Here is a 24,479-nt window from a genome sequence, read left to right as displayed (position 1 = left end):
CACGTGTGTGGTTCTAGCAGCCAGAATCCCCTTTCAAAATGGTTTATGATACCAATAATATCCATACCAGATATTGTAACTCATATATCTATATATCTATACAGATTTTAAAATTATAATTAATTTGTGGAATTTTTCCAGCTATTCATGATTACTGACAACTGTGCTGTTGCTAGTTTTCATGTTAGTACAAAAAGCATGAAATATTTTATCAAATCTGCTATACATGTAATTATAAAGCATCATTCCTCAAACATTGGATTGCCAAAAGTATATTTTTAATTTTGCACATTGGAATACATATATTTTCTGTATTAAGAGATTCTTATCAAGACACATCACCTAATGTGTTATTCAGAATAGTTTTCTGCTGCAGTTCATTAAAACCCAATTAACCATAACTTAGAACTGAGTGTAATCAAATGCACTCTCCATATAGATCTGTCAGTAACATAGTGCTTGGTGGCTGATTTGTACACAAATAGCCAAGGAAATTAATTTTTACAGAAAGTTTTCTTTCTCTGGCAGATAGAGACAAATTCCAGGTAGTGAAAATGAACTGGTGTTCAAATCTCTAACATTCAGATTTCTCTTTTCAAGAGCAATGAGATGGATCATTCCCCAAAGGCTACAGTCACTTCAGCTGCTAATGATTTTCTGTTATCCTTTTTTCTTAAAATTAAAGCTTTGTGCTCTTCTGTTAACCACGTTACAAAATATCCCAAGGCATTGTTGATAACTAACTGCTTGAAGCTATTTTCTTCAACATGAGAGAGAGATGGGGGATGTGTGTGAGATACATGAGTTTGTGCATACACTTATATACATGATCCATTTTATTTTCTTCTTGGCCATCCAGTTGTGAATTCATTTATAGAAGGTCAGCTGTATTATCTTTCTTGTCTGTAACAGCTGTTCTCTAAATAAATGCAAAAATCTGACATAAAAATCAGAAATTATATCATAGAATCATAGAGTACCATACTGGAAGTGGCCTTAAGGATCCTCTGGTCCAAACTTTCTTGGCAAAAGCACGGTCTAGACAAGATGGCCCAGCACCCTGTCCAGCTGAATCTTGAAAGTTTCCAATGCTGGGGAATCTACCACTTCCCTGGGGAGATTATTCCAGCGACTGATCGTTCTCATTGTCCTTGTTGTCCTTGTGTCCAGTTGGAATCTCCCCAGGAGTAACTTGTACCCATTACCCCTCGTCTTTTCCATGTGACTCCTTGTAAAAAGGGAGTCTTCACCTTCTTTATAACCATCCTTTAAATACTGGAACATGGTGATAAGGTCTCCCCTTAGTCTTCTCTTCTCAAGGCTGGACAAACCTAATTCTCCCAGCCTTTCCTTATTCCAGTCACTTGAACATTTTTGTGTCCTTCCTCTGGACCCTCTCCAGCCTGTCCACAACTTTTTTGCACAGTGGGGACCAAAACTGAACACAGTATTTCAGGTGTGGCCTGACAAGTGCTGAGTAGAGCGGGATAATGACTTCTTCTTTATCTCTGCTGGTGATGCCCTTGTGGATGCAACACAGAACCCTGTTGACTTTCTTTGCCGCTGTCCCTTTCCACAGAGCTGCTTTCCAGCCAAGTAGATCCCAGCCTGTGCTGCACTCCTGGATTATGTTTTCCCAGGTGTAACACCTTACATATGTCTTTGCTGCTCTTCATAAGGTTCTTGTTAGCCCACTCTTCCAGCCTATCCAGGCCTCCCTGCAGGGTGACTCTCACTTCCCAAGAGTCCACTTCCCCACTCTAGTATCATCAGCAAACTTCATCAGGGTACACTTGATTACATCACCCAGATCACTTATTAATATATTAAACAGTGTTGGGCCAAATATCAACCCCTGGCTGACCCCACTTGTGACAAATTGCCAGTCTGAATGATGCTGTTTACCCCCACCCTCTGGGTGTGGCCTGTCTGCCACCCACTGCACAGACCACTTGTCTAAACCATAACACATCAGTTTCTCTAGGAGGAAGCTGTGGTGAACCGTAACAAAACCCTTGGAGAAATCCAGTTAGAAAACGTCCACTGGTCATCCCACATCAACCGAGCAGGTTATTTGGTCATAGAAGGTGATCAGGTTTGTCAAGCACGATTTGCCCTTGGTGAATCTGTGTTGGCTTCTCTCAATCGCATACTTCATTTGACTTGTGGTAGTCCTTGGGAGGATTCGTTCCATAACTTTCCCAGGGACTGAAGTAACACTGATGGGCCTATAATTTCCTGGATCTTCCTTTGAGCAGTTCTTGTAGATGGGGGTGACATTAGCGTTCTTCCAGTCTTCTGGGATGTCCCCCAGTCTCCACGACTTCTCAAAGATTGTGAAGAGCAGCCTCACAAAGACATGAAGAAGCTCTCTTAACAGCCTCAGGTGGATAACATCTGCAGCTATGGATTTCTAGGAGTCAACTCACGTGCCTGTTCATAGACAACTAATTCTAAACACTTAGGGAGGTGCCACTTACCAATTCTGAAGTGCATAAATATATTTAATCTATTTTTTAATATTTAGAAAATTTATCAACTTAGTTTAAAAAAAAAAAAACCAAACCACATACAATATCAATATATGTAGGCACGTATATTACTATTCATTTGATTACCTAAACATGTCAAACACATTAAGTGGCTTCTTGGTTGGATAAGATGAAATGATATTCAGACCTGCTAAACAGAAGGCTACTTAACTTGATTGCTTAAGTGTGTCTTGGCTTTTAACATTTCTATTACATTTTTTCCTGTTCCTAAAATATGCGAAGTTTTAGTCATGTGTGAGGTTTTGTGAAGATGTTGACCTCTTTATGTTCCAGGGATATAATCTTGGAAGATTTGGAAGCATTTTATTTTTTAGCTCTTGATATTTCTTATATTCAGATTACTAGCACTGAATACCTTAATTATCCATGGCCTGAGCATATAAACCCAAGATTTAAGTAGACCTGAGTAAGGAACACTGAATGTGAGACGTTATGCTGGAAAGGTCAAATTAAGTTTTTTGAGCAATGACACAGACCCAGCCAGCTTTCACTGTAGGTAATAGATTGTTGACAAGGGAAAAAACATGTTCTTTATTGTGAATCATCCCAGAGACAAGACATCTGCCATTTTCTTTTTAGTTATAAGTATTTCCCTTAGTCTGCTAAATGTAAGTCATCTTTCTCAGGACCTGTGGATTCAAATTACTAGTCATAAGGGACTTTATGGAAGGTTACTTTATCGTGTTGGTTTTTTTGGTGTGGGGTTTTTGGTTTTGTTTTGTTTTGTTTTTTTTCCAAAATAACATATAGTATTTTCAGCCCTAGAGCTTTAAGAACCCAGAGTATATTCTTTCTTTTGTTTTCTGTGGGGTTTTTGTATGAGATTATTTCAGAGCATTGCTGTCACATTTCAAAAGGATTTTATTCTTATATTTTACAAAATAGTAAATATAGTGTAATAACTTTAATTGGTTATAAAATGACAGACACATTTTTTAACTTAAAGAGGCATTCAGATTTTGTCTTAAGAGCTTGTTATTTTAAAAATATTTCTCAATTTGGAGGAGAAAATTATTTGGATAATTATCTCCCTGTCACTTTATATTAATACTATTAATAATACACTAGTACACTCTGCTATACCCATGGTTCTAAAGTAATGATTTTAAATCCATTACAATAGAATTCTAAAATATTATCTAGACATCAGATGGTGTGAGTGATGTGTTTTAAAAAAATAATTCATTAGTAGAATCGTAAGAAATCATAAATGCAGAATGAAGAGGAATTGGTAAGTATAGTTTACATGGAGACTTTAAAAATTTATTAAGAAAAACGAGGAGTTGCAGAGTTAGAAGTCAAGTCAACATACACAGAAGACATGTAATAGAACATGGAACTCAAACAAAGTGAGGAGAGAAGGCCTCCCTACTCATGGACTTGGAAGAACTTCAGTTAGTTCAAACTGTCCATGAAGTCTGTCCAGTTTATGATAGCTTTCTAAGACTAAAAGCTTCTGCCTAGTATCTACACACATATATGCAGGAACTTTACTGTATACCAAATTTTATACATGGAAGAAGGTTACTAGTAGGGTAACACTTAAAATCTGCATGAAAACTAGTACTGTTCAATTCAGTTTTTAAATGTTTGGATAGAGTGTGCAGTAAATTGGAAGAAATTGAAAAATACAATTTAGTTTGCATAATACCAGAAAAAAGGGGATTAAAAAATAAAAAAATCAGCAGTGCTAAACAATGAAGCAGAGCAGGAAAATGGTGGCAGACAGGTAAAATATAGGGCATAATGAAAGGAATAAGTTCAATTACACCAGACACTTAAGAGTCTTGGATAATGCAGTCCATTGTGGGCTGAATTACACCTTCAAAATATTTTCTCAGTGTTCATTTTTATACAGAAAGTGGCTGTTGTTCTGTAGTAAGAGTTAAGAAATTATATTCAGAATAGAACACTCTCAGTAGGTAGTGTAGCTTTGCTAAGTATATTATGTTGAATTAAGAAAAAAAATATTTTGGAAGTATATAATTAGAAAATATGCAGAGAAGGGCAAAATGAACGTCAGAATCATGTAAACAAGACCTGCATGTGAAGAGACTAAATTGATTTGATTTTTGGAGAGGTTAGAATACCTGGCATCATGACAAAGGAAGTCATTCAACAAAATTTCTTCTAGTAACACTGGCACAAGTGGATAGTTGTTTGTAATTGAGTGACTCATTATTTATGAAAGAAAATAGATTTTGGATTACTTGGGATCTATTTTTCATTCTGTATTGTTACAGAAGCTGTGTGATACTCCATATATGAAAACACAAACGTTTAAAACTGTGGTATATTTGAATCAACAGGGCTGAAATTTCCTTTGCTGAATGTCTTCTTCACATTTCTTTTGTTTCATTTGCATACATTTCAAGAAACTTGTTTATTCCATTCTAGGAAGCATGCATAGCGAGAAAAAAAAAAAAAAAAAAAAAAAAAAAAAAAAAAAAATTAACCAAACCCCATCAAGAGATACACTTTTTTAAAGTGTCTTTTCCCAGGGATGTGGAATTTGACACAGTGTAAATTTTGTACCAGTTTTATGGTTTTTGTGGTCCCTGTGAAATTAATGGCCAATTTCGACACCCCTTCTGCCAGATCATTGTCTTCAGATTGACTATGAAAGATTTTCTCCCTGCAGTTAACTTGGTTCTCCTGCACCTTCTAGTAGTGACAAAATTATACATACACAAAATAGTCTCAGAACATCAGGATGATCCACTTGGGATTATAGGGATCAGAGTTTTTTCCTGGTGATTGCTCCAGGGAATGGTTTCTGAGTTAGGAAGTAAAGAGGAATGAAAGGACAGGAAATGTGAATACTGACATGAAAAACTTTTAAGTTTTTGTCTTTTCCACATTTTGAGTATGTGGAATTCTAAACTTCTGGCTTTTTTCCAAATATATATTTAGAGCAACATTTTTTTGCTAGCTGGATAACATACATAAACACAAAGGTGTATAACATGAAATAGATTTCTTGGTCCACGACTTAAATTCCTGTGACAGAGAAATAATATTTCTAGATACTTAATAGTAAGAAATAAATATCTTACTGTCTGATTATCATGTTCTATTCAGAACATAGTCTATCAGATCACATGAATAAAGACAACGAATCCAAACAAAAATAAAATAATTCAAATTTTCTAGAATTTAGTTGCTTTGGTAATGGTAATAATATAGAAAAATCTGCTGGAACTATAAACCTTCAATTTTGATTTATTGGTAATTTATGTCTTATGTTATTAAAAAAAATCAATGGCTTATTTATTACTTCCCACACAGTACTTGAAGTTTTTTCCATATCTTCCTTACCATAATAAGGTTAAAATCAATATTTTCTAGCCTCTCTGAGCAGGTCATAATTTTCAAATTTTATATATCCTTTTTCTTACATAACCCTACAATGTATTTTACTGCATAATATAGCTATGCAAATTCAATGTCCATTTCTGTTTCTTACATTATTTACCTTGTGCAAAAAGCATGTAAATTAAGAAGTTTAGAGTTTAAAAATTTTCCCAAATATCACTTGTTGGAATAATAAGTGAGGTAGCAGATTCCTCAAGCCCCTCTCTGTTCTTTACAATTTGATTGCCTTTGTGCATTTGGCTTAATCCTAAGCATAACACTATTCATTTTATGATTGACTTAGCTCAAGAATTGTAGAATATTTAAAATTAAAATAATTAATACAAATATTAATTAAAATGTGTAGAATATTTAAAAATTAATTTCCATCCAGAAATTGACCACAAACTCCAAAAAAAATAACAAACTGAACTGGAGGTGTGATTTTTAATTTTTTTATTAAGTATTATATCCAGTATATAAAGTTCAGGTGTCATTATTTCTGACAAAGAACTATTAGAAATGAATATACCCTCTCATCTTCTGTTCAGTAATACTTGTTAGCCTTAAATATGAAAGGTAACATGTTGATGTGAAGTTTTCATAAGTAAAGCTACCCTTTAAACTACATTTAAACTGTTAACTAGCTGACTTCCCATATCTATCTGAATCCACATGAGAGAATAGCTGAGGGACTCTTTGGATGGATTCATTTGCCCTGACAAAAATGAAAACAGATTGAGGAAGAATCCACTCATGCTAATGGTCTTTTTTCTTTTATTTCTGGTATATTATAACCTCCAAAATCTGTTCTGTATTATTTCAAATTTGATACTTGCTCTTCACAAATTAAGGAAATGGAAATCTGATTTTTTTTTTATGCATGGTGAAAGAGAACCATAAGATTCTAGCTACAGGATTTAACCAGACTGTGACAGAGTGTTAGCGGGCAATTTGAAATTTGTTTGTTTGTTTGTTTGGCTTTTAACCACTAATTGTTTTTCTGCTTAATGCAAAATAACACAATGTCCTTTGATCCATTCCTCTTTTCAGAAGTGCTGGTAGTGAGAAAGTTTGTTTCTTACAAACTAGACAGCAATTTGTACTTATAACTGTCAAATCAGCATTCTCCCTTACTTCTGTAACAAAGTTGCTTCAGAGTTGTGTGCAGCAACTGAAGAATGTTTTTGTGTTAAATGAGACTAAGAGTAATTGGTCAGTTGGTCTGATAACTTCTCAGCTACAAGTTCTCAGTATTCATTCTGAGGTTTATATATTTTGGAAGAAGTAAGGGACAGAAACACAGTGTGCGTATATATATTTTAAAAATAGTGGATCTATATAGATAGATAGTGGTATTTGAAATCTAGGGAGTTTGAAGAAATGATTGGAGAAAGGTTGCCCACAGAAGTTGTGGATGTCCCATCATTGGAAGTGTTCAAGTTGAGGGTGCATGAGACTTTGAGCAACCTGACCTAGTGAAAGATGTCTCCCCACATAACAGGGGATTAGTCTGGATGGTCTTTGAAGGTACCTTCCAACCCATCCCTGGAAACATTCAAGATCAGGTTATGGGGCTCTAAGCAACATTATCTAGTTGAATATGTCCCTGCTTATTGCAGGGGGGTTGCACTAAATAACTCTTAAAGGTTCTTTCCACACCAAATTATTCCATGGTTCTATAGTAAAAGCTGAATATAGCTGTAGATTTTTATCCAGAGACTATTCCTTTCTCTATGCAGCAGTTTCAGTGAGATTTGTGCCTACCTGTATTAAGAATTCATTAAAAAGCAGGAATGGTAAGAAATGGCTAAATATTATGACACTGAATGGAGTAGGGAGACATTTATTTTTACAATGGTATTTGAATATACCTGTCTCAAAAATTATCTGAGGCATTTAGTGTCTCACTGGTATATTGGATCCTTTGTCTAGTTTGTTACAAATTTTTGTGAACTTTGCATCATCCAAATTGGTTTGAATGCACAAAATCTCAGAGTCATTAACCTTTCATTAGAGAACAGGAGAAAATCTTAACTAAAAACTTTAGGGAAAGAAAGTCTAGCTTTAGACAAAAACCAAACCAAATTGATGCAGTCATCATTCCAAAACATTTAAATTCTTTCATGCCTGGCTGCATTTTATTCAGGCAACAAGATGTGTAGTGTGAAGTTCACTATCATAAGGAACCATGGCCATAGCTTTTCAACAGAATGGACTTCATTTCACTGAGGAAGGAATTTTTGTTTGACTGAAGGAAGTCAGCAATTATGACATTTTCTTGCTTTATGCTGATGTCTTGACTGGTCTGGAAGAGAGAGCAATTTCCTTCCAAACACAAATGCCACAGAGAGAAAAATAAAATCCTGAAATAGTACAAATATCATGTGCCTTGTTGCACTGAGGTTGGAAAGGGCTACCTACAAGAAATACAAATGAAAATTTAAAGAATTAATGATTAAATGCATTTCAGAAACATTTGGTTTGCTTGTGTTTCCTCTTGGTAATGTTACATATGTTGTATGTTACCAGGACTGTAAAGAAATTACACCTGTATAAATTAGTTGCATAAAAGGCATGTTTTCCCTCCAAAACCTGCATTTATTTCTCTGTTTTCAATACTCAGAATGTGGGGGTGAAAGGTAAGCTTATGTATATCATGGGATTTGGTTGACTCAAAAAAAAAAAATATTTGTTTCATCTTTCTGATAAAGAACAAGGAAATAACAGAAGTACCACATTATGCCTGCTTGGGTGGTAGACTGAAATGTGACAAGAATTCCCTCTGCTTGAGGAATATGACAGGAATTCCTTGTGCTTGAGGATTTCATTACATAGGTCTTGATTCACAAGGAGGAAGTCTCAGCTAATTGTGTTATATTTAATGCTTTTTTCTTTAAATCAGTACACAGTTTATAACATTATGTTTCTTCAACAGTGGGTTTTCTAACCAGTCATTGAATTAATTCAGTCATTCAAATGATCCTAAAGGGTTTAGTAGAAAGAGAGCTGTTGAGCGCTACCTAGTTCATAGAATAGAAATAAAGAGCATATTTATGTATTGCTTTATAGAGCAAAAGGATAACCTGTATAATTCCGTCATGGAACTGAATGGATTGATAAATGGATAATTAATGGTCATTGACAATGTATGGAGTTTTAAATGCTCTCACACATTTTAGAGATGTTAAAGATCCAGAGTAAATTCAGTTTTTCTTCCTTTTGGTCTTCCAACACATGGCATTGTGCAGTTCGGTAGGTGTACTATGAAGTATTTTGTCTTTCTCTGAAACAACAAAGAACTGAGTATTTGAAGAATGGTAAATGTTGGGTTGTGAATATCCAGCAAAAGCCAAAACCACTGATACCTGATAAACTTTTTTTTTTCATGCTGTACTTCATATCTGTTTAATATCTGCATAAACAAGTATAAAAGAGAAACATAAAAAGCAAAATAAAGAGCACTTTAACATGAGTCTGTGAAATGGGACTTTGTTCTGCTTTCTTTAGAAGAAATGGGGTTAAAAAAGATGTAACCTTGTCATAGAGGAATTAATGAGTGACTGAACTCAATAGCACTTTCCTTCCCCTCCAGACATCACCTTTCTCAGATATAGTTTATTAAGTCTTAAACAAAGGATGGATGTTCAGTCATTGTTACCTGGTTATTGCAAAACTGTTATTATTGTCAAAGCTATTGTTTAATTAGCATTTCCCCCCTCTTTCTTTTACTTATGAATTTTATTTTATTTATAAATACAATGTTTTGCTTTTCTTTTCTAAAATCTTGATATTACAGAGCATTAAAGATAATCTGGAGAGACTGTTGGGTCGTGTAGACATTGTTCAGAAGAAGAAGATACCGGCTTTGCAAAATGCTACACCAAGGGAAGCAGCAAATATACAAGAAAAGCTGACTCAGCTTAATTTTCAGTGGGAGAAAGTTAACAAGCTATACAGGGACCGACAGGCGTAAGTGACTTTTAAAAATTACTATTTCTGATGGCATCCATTGCTATTTGACCTACTGTTGGTGATTGTTTCTTAGTCTTCTTTTCATGAAATACCTTTTATAGTCACAAATGATACTTGCTTGTAACTAAGCATAGAATATTTATAGGGAATTATAATTTAATTTAAGAACATTTTTGGAAAATTGAAAAATTTTGACCAACTGTCACTTTCATTGGACCAAAATATGGCACGATATTGCATACATATTCCTATTGCATTATAAATTACATATAATACCTTTACCCTGATAGAGTATTAGTCATCTACTCATCTATTTTGTACCTGTATTACTGATTTAAAAATTTGAATCTGTGATGGGTGCATCAGAGTAAAATCACTTTCAATTGCAGAGGATTTACTAGTTTGAGGAGCAGTTCTCACTTTATATCTAAGGAGCACAGCTAGAAATGTTAGCAGCTCTAAATCCATTGGCATCTTTTTACAAGTCTGTATGTTATATAGCAATGCAGGACAACGAAGAGAAGTATAGAAAGGCATTAAAATGATCATAAAGCAAGCTGTGATCTCCTACAATATCATTTAATACTTATTTTTCTTCTTGTATATTATTTCTGGTGTCTGTAATCCGGGAATTGTACTATGATACAAAATATAGCCAAACGTATTTTGTTAATTCAGTCATGGCTTATGTTAGTAACAAAACAGAGACTAGCAATCCAGTCATTTATTTATACTCTGTAGTAGATATCTGATGTTTAAAATTTTTGGCACTGAGCAATGAATTACCTAGGTTTATACTTCCGCTTTTAATTGTTTTAATTAGATGATATATCAGATGTTACTGGCAGTGATACAGAAATCTCTATGATTTATGGTATATACTTTTTTCAGTATGATTAAGAGTTAACAAATAAGTTGGCCTTAAATAAAAAGTCATAGTTTCAAGCATTTATTGAAAAGTCCTTGACAATTTTTCTGAGAATGTAAATGATTAATCTGACAATGAAAATCATTATAAGTATGACTAGTTCCATTCATTGAAATTGTCCATTCATAGGAAATTTAACAAATTGTCTCTTCAGACAATGCTGAAAACTTGACATTAAAAGTTTCATTTGATATGCTACTCCAAAAGACAATAGATTGACATTTGCTAGAATATCACTTTTTACACCTTATCTCAGAAACTGTTCTTAAAACCATTATAATTGTTCTATTGTTCTGCAAAAACCTAATGTCCAAATAATTGTGTTGTATAGTAGGAAGAGATACAAATCTAAGTATGTAAGCAGTAACTAGAAGAAAAAAAAAACAAACAAAAAACCCCCAAACAACATAAACTTCCTGTGGGTTTAAGCTGCACTGATTTTGTCCTACAATCTAAATCTTTGTACTTTTGTGTTTTCATTGTTTAGAAAGATTGGTCAACAGATGTCTCTTTGCAGATTTGTACAGACATATTATTTCCACTGTCAGCCAGCCACTAGCTTTGATTTTAGGTTGCTGGAGAGAAAGAGAAAGTTTAAAAAAAATAATAGAGATAATCATAATAAAAAGAATAATTCAGTAATATTTGTATCATCTCTGCTTAGTCTCAACAATTTAAGTATAAGAAACGGAGACAGATTTATAATCTGATAAAGTTTCGAGATTCTCCCACGCACAGTACTTTTTTAAAAAAATAGTAAGACTGACTCTGGTGTTGTAAGAAAGATTCTTCTGTTTGTCATAATACCGTGTACAAAAATTAAGTATAGGTTAGAAGCAGAGACTGGAGCCAAGCTGCTCACGAAGATGAAAAAAAAAAAACTGGGGATATTTGGTGTTGCCCTTTTCCCAGAGACTGGATTTACCCAGACTCTTACTGGTGTGGTAGACCAAGTTCTGAGAAACCTTTGGAAACTCCCACCCAATATGCATTTCCTACCACTGGTGCATATCAAGGAGACCAATTTACTGATAGCTGAAAGCTTGAACCACCATCACTGCTACTCAGTTATCCCTTGTTTAGTCCTTATTTAGCCAGGAGCAGAAAGTATTCTGAGGTGAAATGAATGAATTTCAAGTATTTTGAGGTCATCAGGTATTTTGAGGTCATCAGATAAAGAGCTATACTAGAGAAGTATGAAGTATGATTACTCTCCAACTGGCGTTTGCCTGGGGGAGTCATCCTCTTTTAGTAGGATGGACAGCAATTCAAGGTGATGATAAGCTTGACTGCTGTCTGGAATTGCACGCCTTTATTTTCTTTTAAATCTTTTGTTTGTGGTGTCAGTGTTACTGTGTCACTCTTTCAGTGGTTTCCTTTGAACCCTCAAATGATCCCTATAGCTTCTGCAGTTTCGTGAGGTGCATTTGAACTGCACAGGAATGCTAGGGAGTAGGTGAAGGAAGACAATACAACCTTTAGTATTTTCTTCTAGCAGTTTCTGTAAGGGGTGAAAGTATCAGTGTAAATCTGCCCTTGAGACGTGGATGAAATTGTGTTTATGAGATATGCTATTGATGATAATGGTTTAGGACAGTTTTGGAATTATTACTGGAGCTCTGTCCCGGTTTGAAGGGAACATGTCAAAGTGAATGTGAGTATTCCATATTTGAAAGGTTACAGAAGCAAATATACTATACTGTGCTCATTCTGAATATTGGCTTTAGGAAATCAAAGGATTCCAATAACATGGAAATTTTTATGTAAGTAAATGCAAAATCAGCTATCACCATGATGGATGTAAGCACAAAACAACTTTCCCTACCGCTGTAGTTACTAGCAGAGTAACTACTCTAAATCTTATAGAAATCAATAAAAACATTCATGTGGAATACTTTCGGTGAAATAGATTTCCTGGAAGTCCTGATTCATAACTAGATATTTTGTAATTAACTTTAGAGTCCATTCCTTTTAATTAGAAATCAACATAGATTTTCAGTTTGTTTTACAGCAGAGCACAGGCCAGTTTGACAGAAATTCATTATGATGATAAATACTCACATAGTTTTACAAGCCCAGTTCTATAGTATTTGAAAACCTTGTTTCACACTGTCGCTTTAGCATGTTTCCTGTATTTGAGTAAGTGTTCATATTGTACTGACTGTAAGATAACTGACAATATTTCACTGAAAAAGTATAAGCAAAAATGCTGTTATCATCCTAGTGTACTTTTTCAGATGTATTAGAAAGCTAGGGTGATTGCAAATTTTTACTCTTTTCACAAACTCATTGAAACACTAGTCTTCAGCTGACGAATTTTTTTAAGTAAAGCCCAGATACAGCATGATTATTTGATATGAGTGAGTTTCATTTTGGTAAAAAATAATTTCAGAACAACCTAATTGATTGTGTTTACAACAGATATATGGGGGTGACACCATCTTATACCAAGTGGAATTTGTTTCTTTGATTTTAGTTTTTCTAGTGCACAGCAAAATCCAGGAAACATCAGCAGTGTCATGATTTGTCTTTTGTGAGCTAAGGAGAAACTTATGATTTCATTTATAACTTCAACCTTTGCTCTTATGATACTAAATTTCTATGTTTTATTTTCCAATAGTCACATTAAAATAACACAATCTGAATTTAGTAGAGTTATGTTACAGTGCCAGTAAGAATAACCATTCATATGCCATAGCTTTTCCTGTCCTTGTACCAGAATTTAACATGTCTCCCTTCTTTGCAGCAGCCTGCGATACTGGTTTTTTATATTTATCATGACTATTTAGGAAGTGACACTAACATCAGGTCTCTATATATCTTCAGTGAGAACACATAATATTCGGAAAAAAAATAAGTATTATTCAGTAGATAATAGAAAAGTTATTTTTAATTAACTGTCATATATAGCTATTTGTCTTATCAACCTACCACTTGTGGAAGACCTTGTTTCTCTTGTCAGAATATGGTTTTCCCAGGATATTTATGCCTCAGTCTTGTTTCTGTGAACAACACATGCTCCCTAAAAGAATTCCTTTCTAACAGTGCCAGAAGTCACTGAATCAATAAACTTTTCCAGAATAGACCAACAGCAAGGTATTTCTATAGCAACTGAAAATCACTCACAATGTAAAAGTAATAAATAAATTAATAAATTAAGCATAATGTAAAAAACCCCCCAAACCTCAATCTAATTTAAAAACAAAATTCTTAAATTTTACAGATATTGTACACCTTGAATGTTTTTGAAACTGATTCTTGACTATAAGTTAAAATTCTATTGCATTCCTCATTAATTTCAGGTAAATATTTTTTTTTCATGTCTTATTTAAGAGTTATCTTTCAGGGCACATACATTATAGACTAGATTAATGCTCTTCTAATTAATCGAAATCTACTAAAAATTAAATATTGTGAGACAATGTGGGAAAGTTGATACCAGATATCTTTACAAAGTGTTTCTTTCTAATTCTGAAAAGAGGAAAAAAGTGATATGCCACTTTTATATCAGAAAACATCCCAAATCCATAAGGGTGCCAAAACAGATTGTTGGCTTTATAAAAGTCACAAACTAACAGTTTTTATAGGAACAAGAGCAAACCATAAAGAACTAGTTATTAGGCCTATACTAAGAATGATTTTAAGTTTTTAATAGCAGTACAATTGTCAACTATTTCTGCGTAGCCTTGAATTAGCTGTTCATAAGGCCTAATGAAAAACATGTATTATACATAAAGATTTTATTCATTGGCAGAGAAATCATATTCTGTGGTTGTATTTGACTTGCAGAAAACACTCTACAACTCAGTGAGAGTTATAAAGCAAGTATGTTTACTCTGGCACCGGGGTACAAGGGGATCTCTCCACAAAGCTTATACACCCACTGCACATTTTACCAGAAATTTATAGAGTGTGAATATACATATTCATTGGATTACACAAGACAAACTTACATATGCATAAGGCTGGGTTAGTTACAAAGGCTGGTATCAGCAGTTTATGTTCTCTTTGCACCTGTGCATTGCCGCCTGGTGGTCGTCTTCAGGGTTCTTTGGGAGGAAGGATTGTAGTCTTTCTCACCTTGTACTTTTCCCCAGAGCATGAGCAGATTCTCTTGGCCAATTTCTTGAATAACAAGAGTGTTTTTCACCCTGTTTAATCATTCTGTCTTATCTAAGAGAACCAATGGAACTTCTACTGTCCATATATCTTTACTCATTACCAAGACCTAGCTAGTTAGAGTGCATCTGCTTCCCAAAGACAAAACCATGATATTTTGCTAAACACTGCAGTTCTTGGTAGATTTTCACAGTGAACTGCTTTGTTTTGATGAACACAGTAGTCCTTGGTAAAATTCCACAGAACAGTCTGGGCAAGCAGGATTCTTAGCAATATTTAAAAAAACTATCAGTAATACTATAACTTGCAATAAGTAAGTAAAAAGTTGCTAAGCAGTTTGCTATAAGTAAATAAGTCTCAAAACAAGTAAACATTTCTCTGTATCATATTTCTAACACCACATAGTGGGAAACCTGTGTATGTCCTGTATAGCTTGCAGAACCAGCCACTAGTAAGCCTTGAGGACTTGCCGTTTTATGGTATCTGAATCAGATGCAGTCGCTGTGCTCTGCTCACTTGGATAAACATGTATAGATATGATACTAAGACATCAAGGTTCAGCCCAAATGACATATTCAGAGTATAGTTCTCTTTTCAGAATATGAGATATCTTGGAGTAATACCTATAAGCAATTGATGTGTGCAAAGCCAGGTAGTATTAAAATACTAAGTAAATCTACTTGCTTGAATATAGATTTATAGAAACATTTAGATGGCTAAAGACATCTTGCAATACTTCAACCTCTTACCTCAGAGGGGCACAACTCTCATTCATTCTATGAAAATCTCGCATGAGTTTCTCATTAACATTCCACTATAAAACTATGTTTAGGACTGATTTCCCCCTGTGACTGTCCATTATACAACTGTTTAACCTTGAAAAGCACCTAGCCATCCAAACTGAAAACAAAAGATGAAACAGTCACATTTAGAACCTGTAAGAGAATGGTTTTTAAGCCTTGGCTGTCAGATCTGTCTTAAGGAACATAAAAATAGAATTGCTGTAAGTAACTCTTATCATTATTCATTAGCTATCCTAGGGGGGCTGTTTAGACCATTTATGTTTTCCTTCCCCAAGTTTCTCAGTTGTGGATTCCCAATTTCCATCTGAGGCACCAACGATGCTCTGTAAAGGTAGTGTCATTGAAGAAATGAGTCATCTGACCTTAGCTATTCAAGTTTTAGTTATCTACTTTACAGTACTTGTCTAGATTCCTTCTCAATTAAATACTCCGAGATAGTGTTTTCACAGGTCTGTTGCACTATATAGTGGGTCCATTGACTTGTCAGGGAGACTAAATGAGATAAAATTAAACAGATTAGAGTTTTAGATAGAGAAAATCATGGGAGATTAATCTTAATTTATAAAGTATAACATAATGAGTTTAATTTATATCTAAACATGCCAGATATCTCTTTTTCACCAAGCCAAATCAGCGTTTCTTTGTTCCTTGCCTTAACTCTGACAAAGTGAATGACTAGAAGATAAACTTGTGGAATGCCTAGGTAATTTGAGAGAAAGGCAAAAATAGTGGCTGCTTCCTCATCTAAGAGTATCCTCTCACATATTTCTGTTCAGGTTGTAAGTCTTGTTATTAGACACCCTCGGCTTGGGATTCAAGATGAAAGTGAAAATCAAAACAGATTAGTTCATTCTCAATGAGAGAAGGAAATTACTTCCTTCCTAATGTTAATCTCAAAATAGCTACCATGTCTTAGTTACATGCAGGGTAGTCTTTTTTTCTTTCTTTTACAGAAATTCAAATTGTTCATCTAGATCTAGATTTTGAAAAGGGCAGAGTGAAGACAGCTTAAAATACTTGACTCTTACAGACAACATTAGTTGTTAATTTATTTCTGTATTGTACTTAGTGTATAGAAATGCTCTTCATGGCAGTTGTTTTAGAATCTAATTCTTGCAACAGATGTGGCACTTCATTTGCCCCATAGTATTGCACCATCAAGTTAACATATTAGTAAGTTTCACTGGTTCCTTAATTGCTTGCAAATAGGTATAAAATAATCCGTAACAAACAGATATAATGTATAAATGTTTTTATTATCAGAAATCTAGTTAAGGCTTTCTGTCAATATTTATAATGTAAACAAACCCAAAATATATGGGAATATTTTTGTAACCTAGTTTATAACTAGAAAGATTTACAACCTAAACTGGAAAATATTTTTGCCTTCTATATGGCCATTACAATGTCTCTTTTCATAGGACAATGTATATAAGAACAGCTTCTAAATGGAATAGCTACAGGTGAAATTTAAAATTATTTGTTAATGCTTAAATAGCAAATTTGAGGCAGAATGAGAAATAATACTGTAGCTTTGGGGAAGAGATTCATGTTTATTAAATCACGGTCACACAAGTGGTTTTAGAGTTTAACACACACAGTTCTTGATATGGGGACTGAAGGTTTCTGTATAATAAAATGAGGTGAAAATAACCAATTCAGAATTTCTTTTAATAAGTAGCTATGATTATCTTATCTGATATAGCATGTGTTTGCGCTATGAAAGTGTTTCAGCTGAAAAACAATCTTGAATGTTTTTAAATCACCAACCCCCAAGCCTGACAATTAGCATAACTTAGCATAACTTTACTGTAAAATGCTCAGTGACAAAAATGCATTACATTCATACAGGAATTATTACAGTGACTTATTCTGCTGTACAAACTAAACGAATTTCACTGAAATGTCTGGGAAATGTTAACGGCTTAGTCATGAGTATGTGGGCTGCAAAACTACAGGAATGCAAATATGTATGAAGGCAAATACAAGCAGAAGCAAATATGCTCTGAGCTGTCTGGGTATTAACTGTCTTGGGCCTTCATGTCAGATATAAAGAATAATAAGACATTGTGGTCAGTCTCATAAGCTATGAGACCCAGCTGAAATGCAGGGTATACTTGCTTTAGGGAGAAGGGTATGCTAGCGCAGCTATGTAATTTCACAGATAGTCCTGATTTATATCCAAGTGTCTGAGAACACTGGTGGAGCTCATTCATGCTTAGCTACATCCATCTATGTAGGCATAGCCTAAGAGAGTTGCAGTATATCCTCAGGTCTGAAACTTTATTTGTGATGACTTCTATTACTTTCTGTAAGTGTTGATGATCAAGGTATGCTTTCACTGTTGATATTGAATCATTATGTTGTCTGTGCAAGACATTTTTTAGCTGGGTGAACATTTAGCTGGATCACCTCTGTGCTGAATGAAGGATGATCTTGCACGAGCTGCCATTAGGTCCAACCTATGTTGGATGTACTAGAGTGAACTCTGTTGCAGAATTCCCTTGATGCTTTAAGGCATTGCTGCTCCCTATTTGCCGTGGTGCAGCCTACAACCTGCCTTTAAGTACTTCCTGGGAGAGCATTTTTTGAGAGTAGAGGGAGTGTAGTCTTTTGACATGTGTAGCTAAAATCAGAAGTTACAATTTTCTGTTTTATACAGTTTTCATCACTGTGTTTCTCAGCTGTGTTCATTGTAGCTAATGTCTATTACATATAATTTTCTTTTTTTTTCCTCTAAGGCAGTTTGAATGCATTTTTTTTTTCTTTTATTAAATGTTTTACGTATACCCCTATGTGCCAAAGAGATAAAGACACACTATGTTTGGAGTAGAAAGCAGGAAGTTTTGTGGTAGTCATAGACCTTGGTACTAATAGTTTTGAGAAAGTTCAGTCTTCTGTCTTGGTGACCTTCTGTAATTCAGTAGAGTTGGTTAGCTTTCAAATTTCTTTTTCTTGAAGGGCAAGTCAGTGTTTGGGGTGGTTGGGGCAAAATCCAGTTAATTCTTCTACTTTAATCCAGAATATTATGGAAATCAACCTGGAAAAAAATGTTTGCATTGGGTTATTCTTATAGCACTAGATACATTGCACATACTAGAGTAGTCTCTGTTCCAGAAAATGTTGTAATCTATACCCTTGAGATTAATTTAGCCTTGTATTTATTAATCAAGGGAAACCACAAATATTGTTTTATTTAGCACAGAAAATAAATTCTCTTCTTAAATTGAAGCACAGCATTCCAGAGATTTTCTGTAAAAGTTAGCAAAATGACTGTTTTCTGTTTATTGTTATTTTTGAGGGACTATACCATTGATCCATTGCAAGTAGTTCTTTCTGGTGTGATATTCATTGTTGCTTCCTGGAATGTATAATTTCCTTATAGATTAGTTTTTCATTTTAAGGTATTTCATCTGATTGGTAATTATCTTAAGTGTCCAGTTGCTTTTCCAGTAAAAGAGGGACTAATACATAGCATGAGGTTGGAAATGTTCTTTCAAAAGTTACAGTAAAATAGAAAAAGAGTGACAATTATTTTGCTGTTTTCCTGTATCATTATGCCTGATATCACTCAGGAAAATTTGGTTTAGTAATAACTTCATTAAGACCTTGAGGCAATTCTCTATCTATTAGGGAAACATGAGGATAATACTGTAAGATTGTATAGCCTCAGTTCAGAGCAGATGATCTGATATATTCCTCCTGCCCACAAGTCTTATATAACAGCAACAAAATTAAAAAGAAGTGGGGTACCAAGTTTGAAAATCAATAACAAAAATTCATATGTACTTCTCATCGAGTACAGAACATACCTGTATTTTGGATCTGTGCATGTATTAACTGGATGGCTGGAATACAGATGCCAAACAAAATGGACTGTGGTGACCCTCTGCTTGTCTTTCTGGAGTGGTAAAACAAATAGGATGTTCTTTGTTTTCTCCAGCAAACAATTTTTCAGAATCCTGTAACAACATAATTACCACTGAGCCTGATGCTTCACTGTCAGATTTGGTTGAAATTGGCTAAAATTGCTAGAAAATTTATTGTTGAAAATGAGTGATGGACAGCACGATCATTTAAGTGTCATTTCCTTATGTTAAAAATAGAAAGAAAATAGATCTTTCATTTGTTTAGCCTGTTAGTCATTAAAAAAATCACTAAAATTCCTTTTAGCAACTCATCTCTGTGTGATTACACCTTGTTCTTTAGTTTTCCATCTGCCCAGAGCTACTGATCAAAATGTTATGTAAGACCTAGTTATGGTGACTTATAGAAGGTTTTAATTTCCCTAATTGGTATCATAGAATCACAGAATAATTCGAGTTGGAAAGGACCTCAGTAACTCTCACTGTCTAATAGGCTGCACAAAGCAGGGTCAACACTAGTTGACCAGGCTGCTCAAGGCTTTAGCCAGACAGATTTTAAAGACCTCCAACAACAGAAATCTCTTGGGAACCTGTGCCACAGATTGACTGTCCCCATGGTGAAAATATTTTTCCTTACATCTAGTCTGAAACTTTCATTTCCCTTTATGCCTGTAGTCTTTCATCCTCCCACCATGTACCCCTGGGAAAAGCCTGGCTGCATCTTCTCAATGATCTCCTCATAGGTGTTAGAAGGCTGCTGTTAGGTTTTCTGAAGTCATCTCTCTGCCCAGTTCACTCAGCTTCTCCTCACCAAACAAGTGCTCCAGCCCTATGACTTGCTTGGTGGTGCCCTGCTGAACTCACTCCAGTTTGTTAAGGTCTTGTATTGTTAGGCCCCAAATGGGACACAGCGTCCTATATGTGGCCTAATGAGTGCTGAATGAAGAGGGGTAATATGTTCTCTCACTCTGCTGGCTGTGCTGCTGCTAATACAGCCCAGGATAAACTTGGTCATCTTTACTGACAGGGCATGCTGCTGACTTGTCACTTACCACTCACAGGACCCCAGATCCTTTTTTGCAAAGCTGCTTTCCAGCCAACTAGTTCACAAACAGTATTGTTGCAAGGGGTTCCCCTTCCCAGCTGCTGGACTTTACATTTGTCCTTGATGAATTTCATAGGGCTTCTGTTGGCTCAGCCTTACAGCCTATTTGCTGTCAGCTCTGTACTTAGGTATGTTAACTTTTTCCACCCCTGATTTCATTCTGATGGGTGATAAATGGCTCAAGAGCAGCCCTGTGGAGAAGGACTTGGGGCTATTGGTAGATTAAAAAGTTATATATGAGCAGGCAACATGTGCTTGTGCCCAATTCTGGGGTCCCCAGTACTTAGGGGTTGAACTGAGTGATCTTTAGAGGTCCCTTCCAACCCTAACCATTCTATGATGCAGATGTCATCTGCACTCTATTGCCTCCTTGAGGTCACTGATGATGGAAACCTCTGATGCTCCACTTTTTTTCTGACCACCAGGTAGTTAACAACTACACACTCTGATCCTGACAGTCCAACCAGGTTCAACTCATTTGTTTTTCCACCCATCCAAACTGTAGCAACCCAAATGGGATACAAAATTCCTGTGCCTGGTGGTGTTGAAAACCTGACTACAGTCAAAGTAAATGGTATCCACTGTTCTCTGTCATCCACAAACCTCACTTTATGGTAGAAGACAATCAGATAGGTCAGGTGTGCTTCACCCTGGTAAATCCCTGCTGACTGCTCCCAGTCACCTTATTCTTTGTGTGCCCAGAAATGTGCGACATGTACCTTTCTCAAGTTGTCAGGGACCTCTCCCTGATCTCCATGAGCTTTCAGAGATGATAGCAAGCAGCATTCCCAAACATCAGCCTGGTCTCTCAGTGTTCTGAGGTGCAGCCTGTCTGGTCACAGGAATTTGTGCGGGTTGAGTTCTCTGACATAATTCTCAACTTGCCTATCATCTACTTCTAAGCCTTCCCTTCTCCTTCAACCATGTCTATAAGGACAAAGGGCTGAGAGACCCTGCTAGTACATATTTCTTTATGGGCTCATTATCTTTTTCAGACTTTTGGAAGTTTTATTTTTATGGAACTCTGATGTCATACACATGAAGAAAAGGTATAATACTTATTTGACATGGTAGGAGGTACTGCATCTAGTGGAAAATTCTGCAAAGAAATCAGGACCTTCTGATATAAGTATGCCTCTCTTATGTCTAGAGTCTCATTCATTTATCAGTAAGATTTCCTGCAGTCTCTCTCTAGAACCTGCTTGTTATAGACCTCTGGAATATGTTAATAATCAGAGGTTATTGTTCTGTGGTCCTGAGGTATCTACCAATCTTATTTAAGAAAGAAAGGACTTAGATTTCTTGAACTTTTAAAGACATAAAAGAGCTTCAGAGAGCAAGCACCTGCTGCTTCTCAACAATGTCATTTCTAACTAAGCAGATTTTCAGAAATGTCTTCTAAGTCTTCTTATCTTTCATCATTTTACTCACGCTGTTTCAAACATGCAAATTCTTTACTATCAGTTCGAGTTAAATAAAATGCTAAAAGTAATACTGAGGTTTTCCTTCATTGTTCAACAAAGGGCCCCCTTCTACCATTTTTATTAGCTATTGTTATAAGGTGTTATGTTTGCTTGCAGAACTGCTTTCCTTAGCCATCATTTGCCATCCTAAGTAATGTGTATTGTTATAAATTGAATCCTCTATACACATATCTGTGTATGTGTAGTTGTTTTCATGCATGAACATGCTGCTAGTCACTCCATTTTACTTTTGCCATCTCAGATTGAGAGATATTGGCATTGTATTTGGAACCATTTTGAGAAAGAAAGTGTAAAGAAACCATTTGTCTTTATAATGCTTGTGGTCCAGATTTTATTGACAGATTCAGCACTTTATTCTACAGAACTAGAAGTATATTGGTTTCAGGTTAAAACATAGGTATGCATAGCACTTAGGTGCCATAAAGCTTAGCTTTATGAGTGGTTTTGCGAGCTTAGTCTTGAGGTATAAAGCACTTACTGTTAGGGAGGTCTTCGTGGGCAATAGGAGGACTTTAAGTGGTGCATCTGACACATTACTCTTTAGTTCAGATCAGAAGAGAACTTTGAAACTGATCTGATTGTTCCCACCACAAAAGGATTCATGCTGAGTAGAGTTCTTGGAACATCTGAACTGGATTCCTGTTGGATTAAACAAACTTGGAAGATATGCTCCAGGAATGAACCTAATATACTTCAGCTGCAGCTGAGCACTTAGTCTACTGGCCCACACTAGAGAGCTTGAAGTGAAACTTCCAAAAATATCACAAGTGTGAAATGGCCTCATGGTCTTAAAATTAAGCATATGTTTAGGCAGTTGTTTAATGCCAGCCTAAAAAAGGAGTGGCTTGTGCTACTTCCTGTCCAGAAGTGGAGATTTTGCTTTTCCCTATTCTTTTTTTTTGTCCTTTGCAGTGATCCTAACTACTTGAATTGAATTTCTTCCTTGTATACTCTTATTTTCAGCGGGATTCCCCTCCCCAGCTTGAACAGAAATACAAATGTGAGTGTCAGGTACTGTGAGTCCACCAGTCGGTATCTCGTGATAATCCCTTACCTTTTGAGAAAGGATTCATATGGACTATGGAGTGATTTGATAATATGAAACTGTATTTTCTATAAACAAATTGAGAGAATACACTCAAGAACAAAATAAGCTATCAATAGTTGTATGTTTTGTCTGGTAGCATACTTACTGGAAAGCAAAATACAAGGAAGATGTAGCTGAAGAATATACTAAATATTCTTTGAACAGCCATAAAAACAACAATTTGTTGCATGTATTCCCTGAAGTCAAAGGAAAGACTTATGTTTTTTGTTCTCAGAGAAAAAGAAAACAAAACAAAACCACAAGCTCATAGTTTCAACAGTTGTTTAGAATAATTCAGAACATTTTTAAGAATTCAGATGACTAGGATTTGTGTACTTAGTATATATTCAGTAGCTGTCTTAGAACTGTGTGCCTAAACGAGACCCTGCCCTTTTGTAAGGTTATGCACTATTATGTCTTCCTAAATGGTACACATTCTGCAATTCAAGTTTTAAGCCGTGGTACTATATGGCCACTCAAGACACATTTCTCCCTCATGACCCATGAGATTCACTCCTGGCTACTGCTCTCTGAGAAAACCTTCAGTAATGCTTCATGGCTGTGTAACGCAAGATGTTTCTGCTCAGGCGTCATATGGTTAATGTTGACATGCAACGATATCATAAGGAATAATGTCAGCTGTCTTACACATTAAAAAGTTCCGTACATTTATTATCCTTAAACACGTTAAATTAATTCCGTATTTGGACCTATTAGCTTCTTATATAGTTTCACTCACAACTGTGGCTAAATGAACTCACAACATCCTACAAAAAATACATTATTGTCATTTTAGAAATACGACAGGAGGAACTGTGATGCTCAATCACTTTTTTTAAGATCAGATACGAGCACTCTGATTTGCCAAGAAGAGAACCTTAAGTTCCCTCCCAGCTTTATACCCACAAGAGCACCATTTCACTCAAGTACCGTCTTTCTGAGCATACAGAAGGGCTGAGGTACTGTGACAGTAGGCGTTAGAAATACCAAAGTGTTTGGAAACTATCTGAGTTTTAATGAGTAGAGAAAGTATTGTCAGGTTGTACTCTGTGTTGTGAATTGTTTCCTGTGCAGAAATACCTCAGCCTTCACTTAGGCTTTGGGGTTGGGGTGTGGTATGGTGTGTCCCTTTCTGGGGAGTTTCCCCCCTTGCCCCCCTGCAGCCCAGTGGCCCGGTGCCGTGGGCAGCGCCAGGGGGATGCCAGG

General features: G+C 35.5%; 1 protein-coding gene across 13 annotated transcripts in view; it reads left to right on the top strand.

Annotated features, from left to right (window-relative positions):
• Positions 1-24,479, top strand: part of DMD (dystrophin) — a 1,208,820-nt gene that overhangs the window by 548,025 nt on the left and 636,316 nt on the right. For all 13 annotated transcript variants that reach the window (XM_026858158.1, XM_026858211.1, XM_026858140.1 and 10 more), the window contains one exon: positions 9,706-9,878. In XM_026858158.1, coding sequence (XP_026713959.1) covers positions 9,706-9,878 — 173 coding nt within the window. The remainder of the gene's footprint in view (positions 1-9,705; positions 9,879-24,479) is intronic.

The sequence above is a fragment of the Athene cunicularia genome, assembly GCF_003259725.1.
Source record: "Athene cunicularia isolate RWA chromosome 1 unlocalized genomic scaffold, athCun1 chr1_part1, whole genome shotgun sequence".
Lineage (NCBI taxonomy): Eukaryota > Metazoa > Chordata > Aves > Strigiformes > Strigidae > Athene > Athene cunicularia.
The sequence above is the reverse complement of the archived record's forward strand: the minus strand, read 5'-3'. Positions and strand labels throughout refer to the sequence as shown.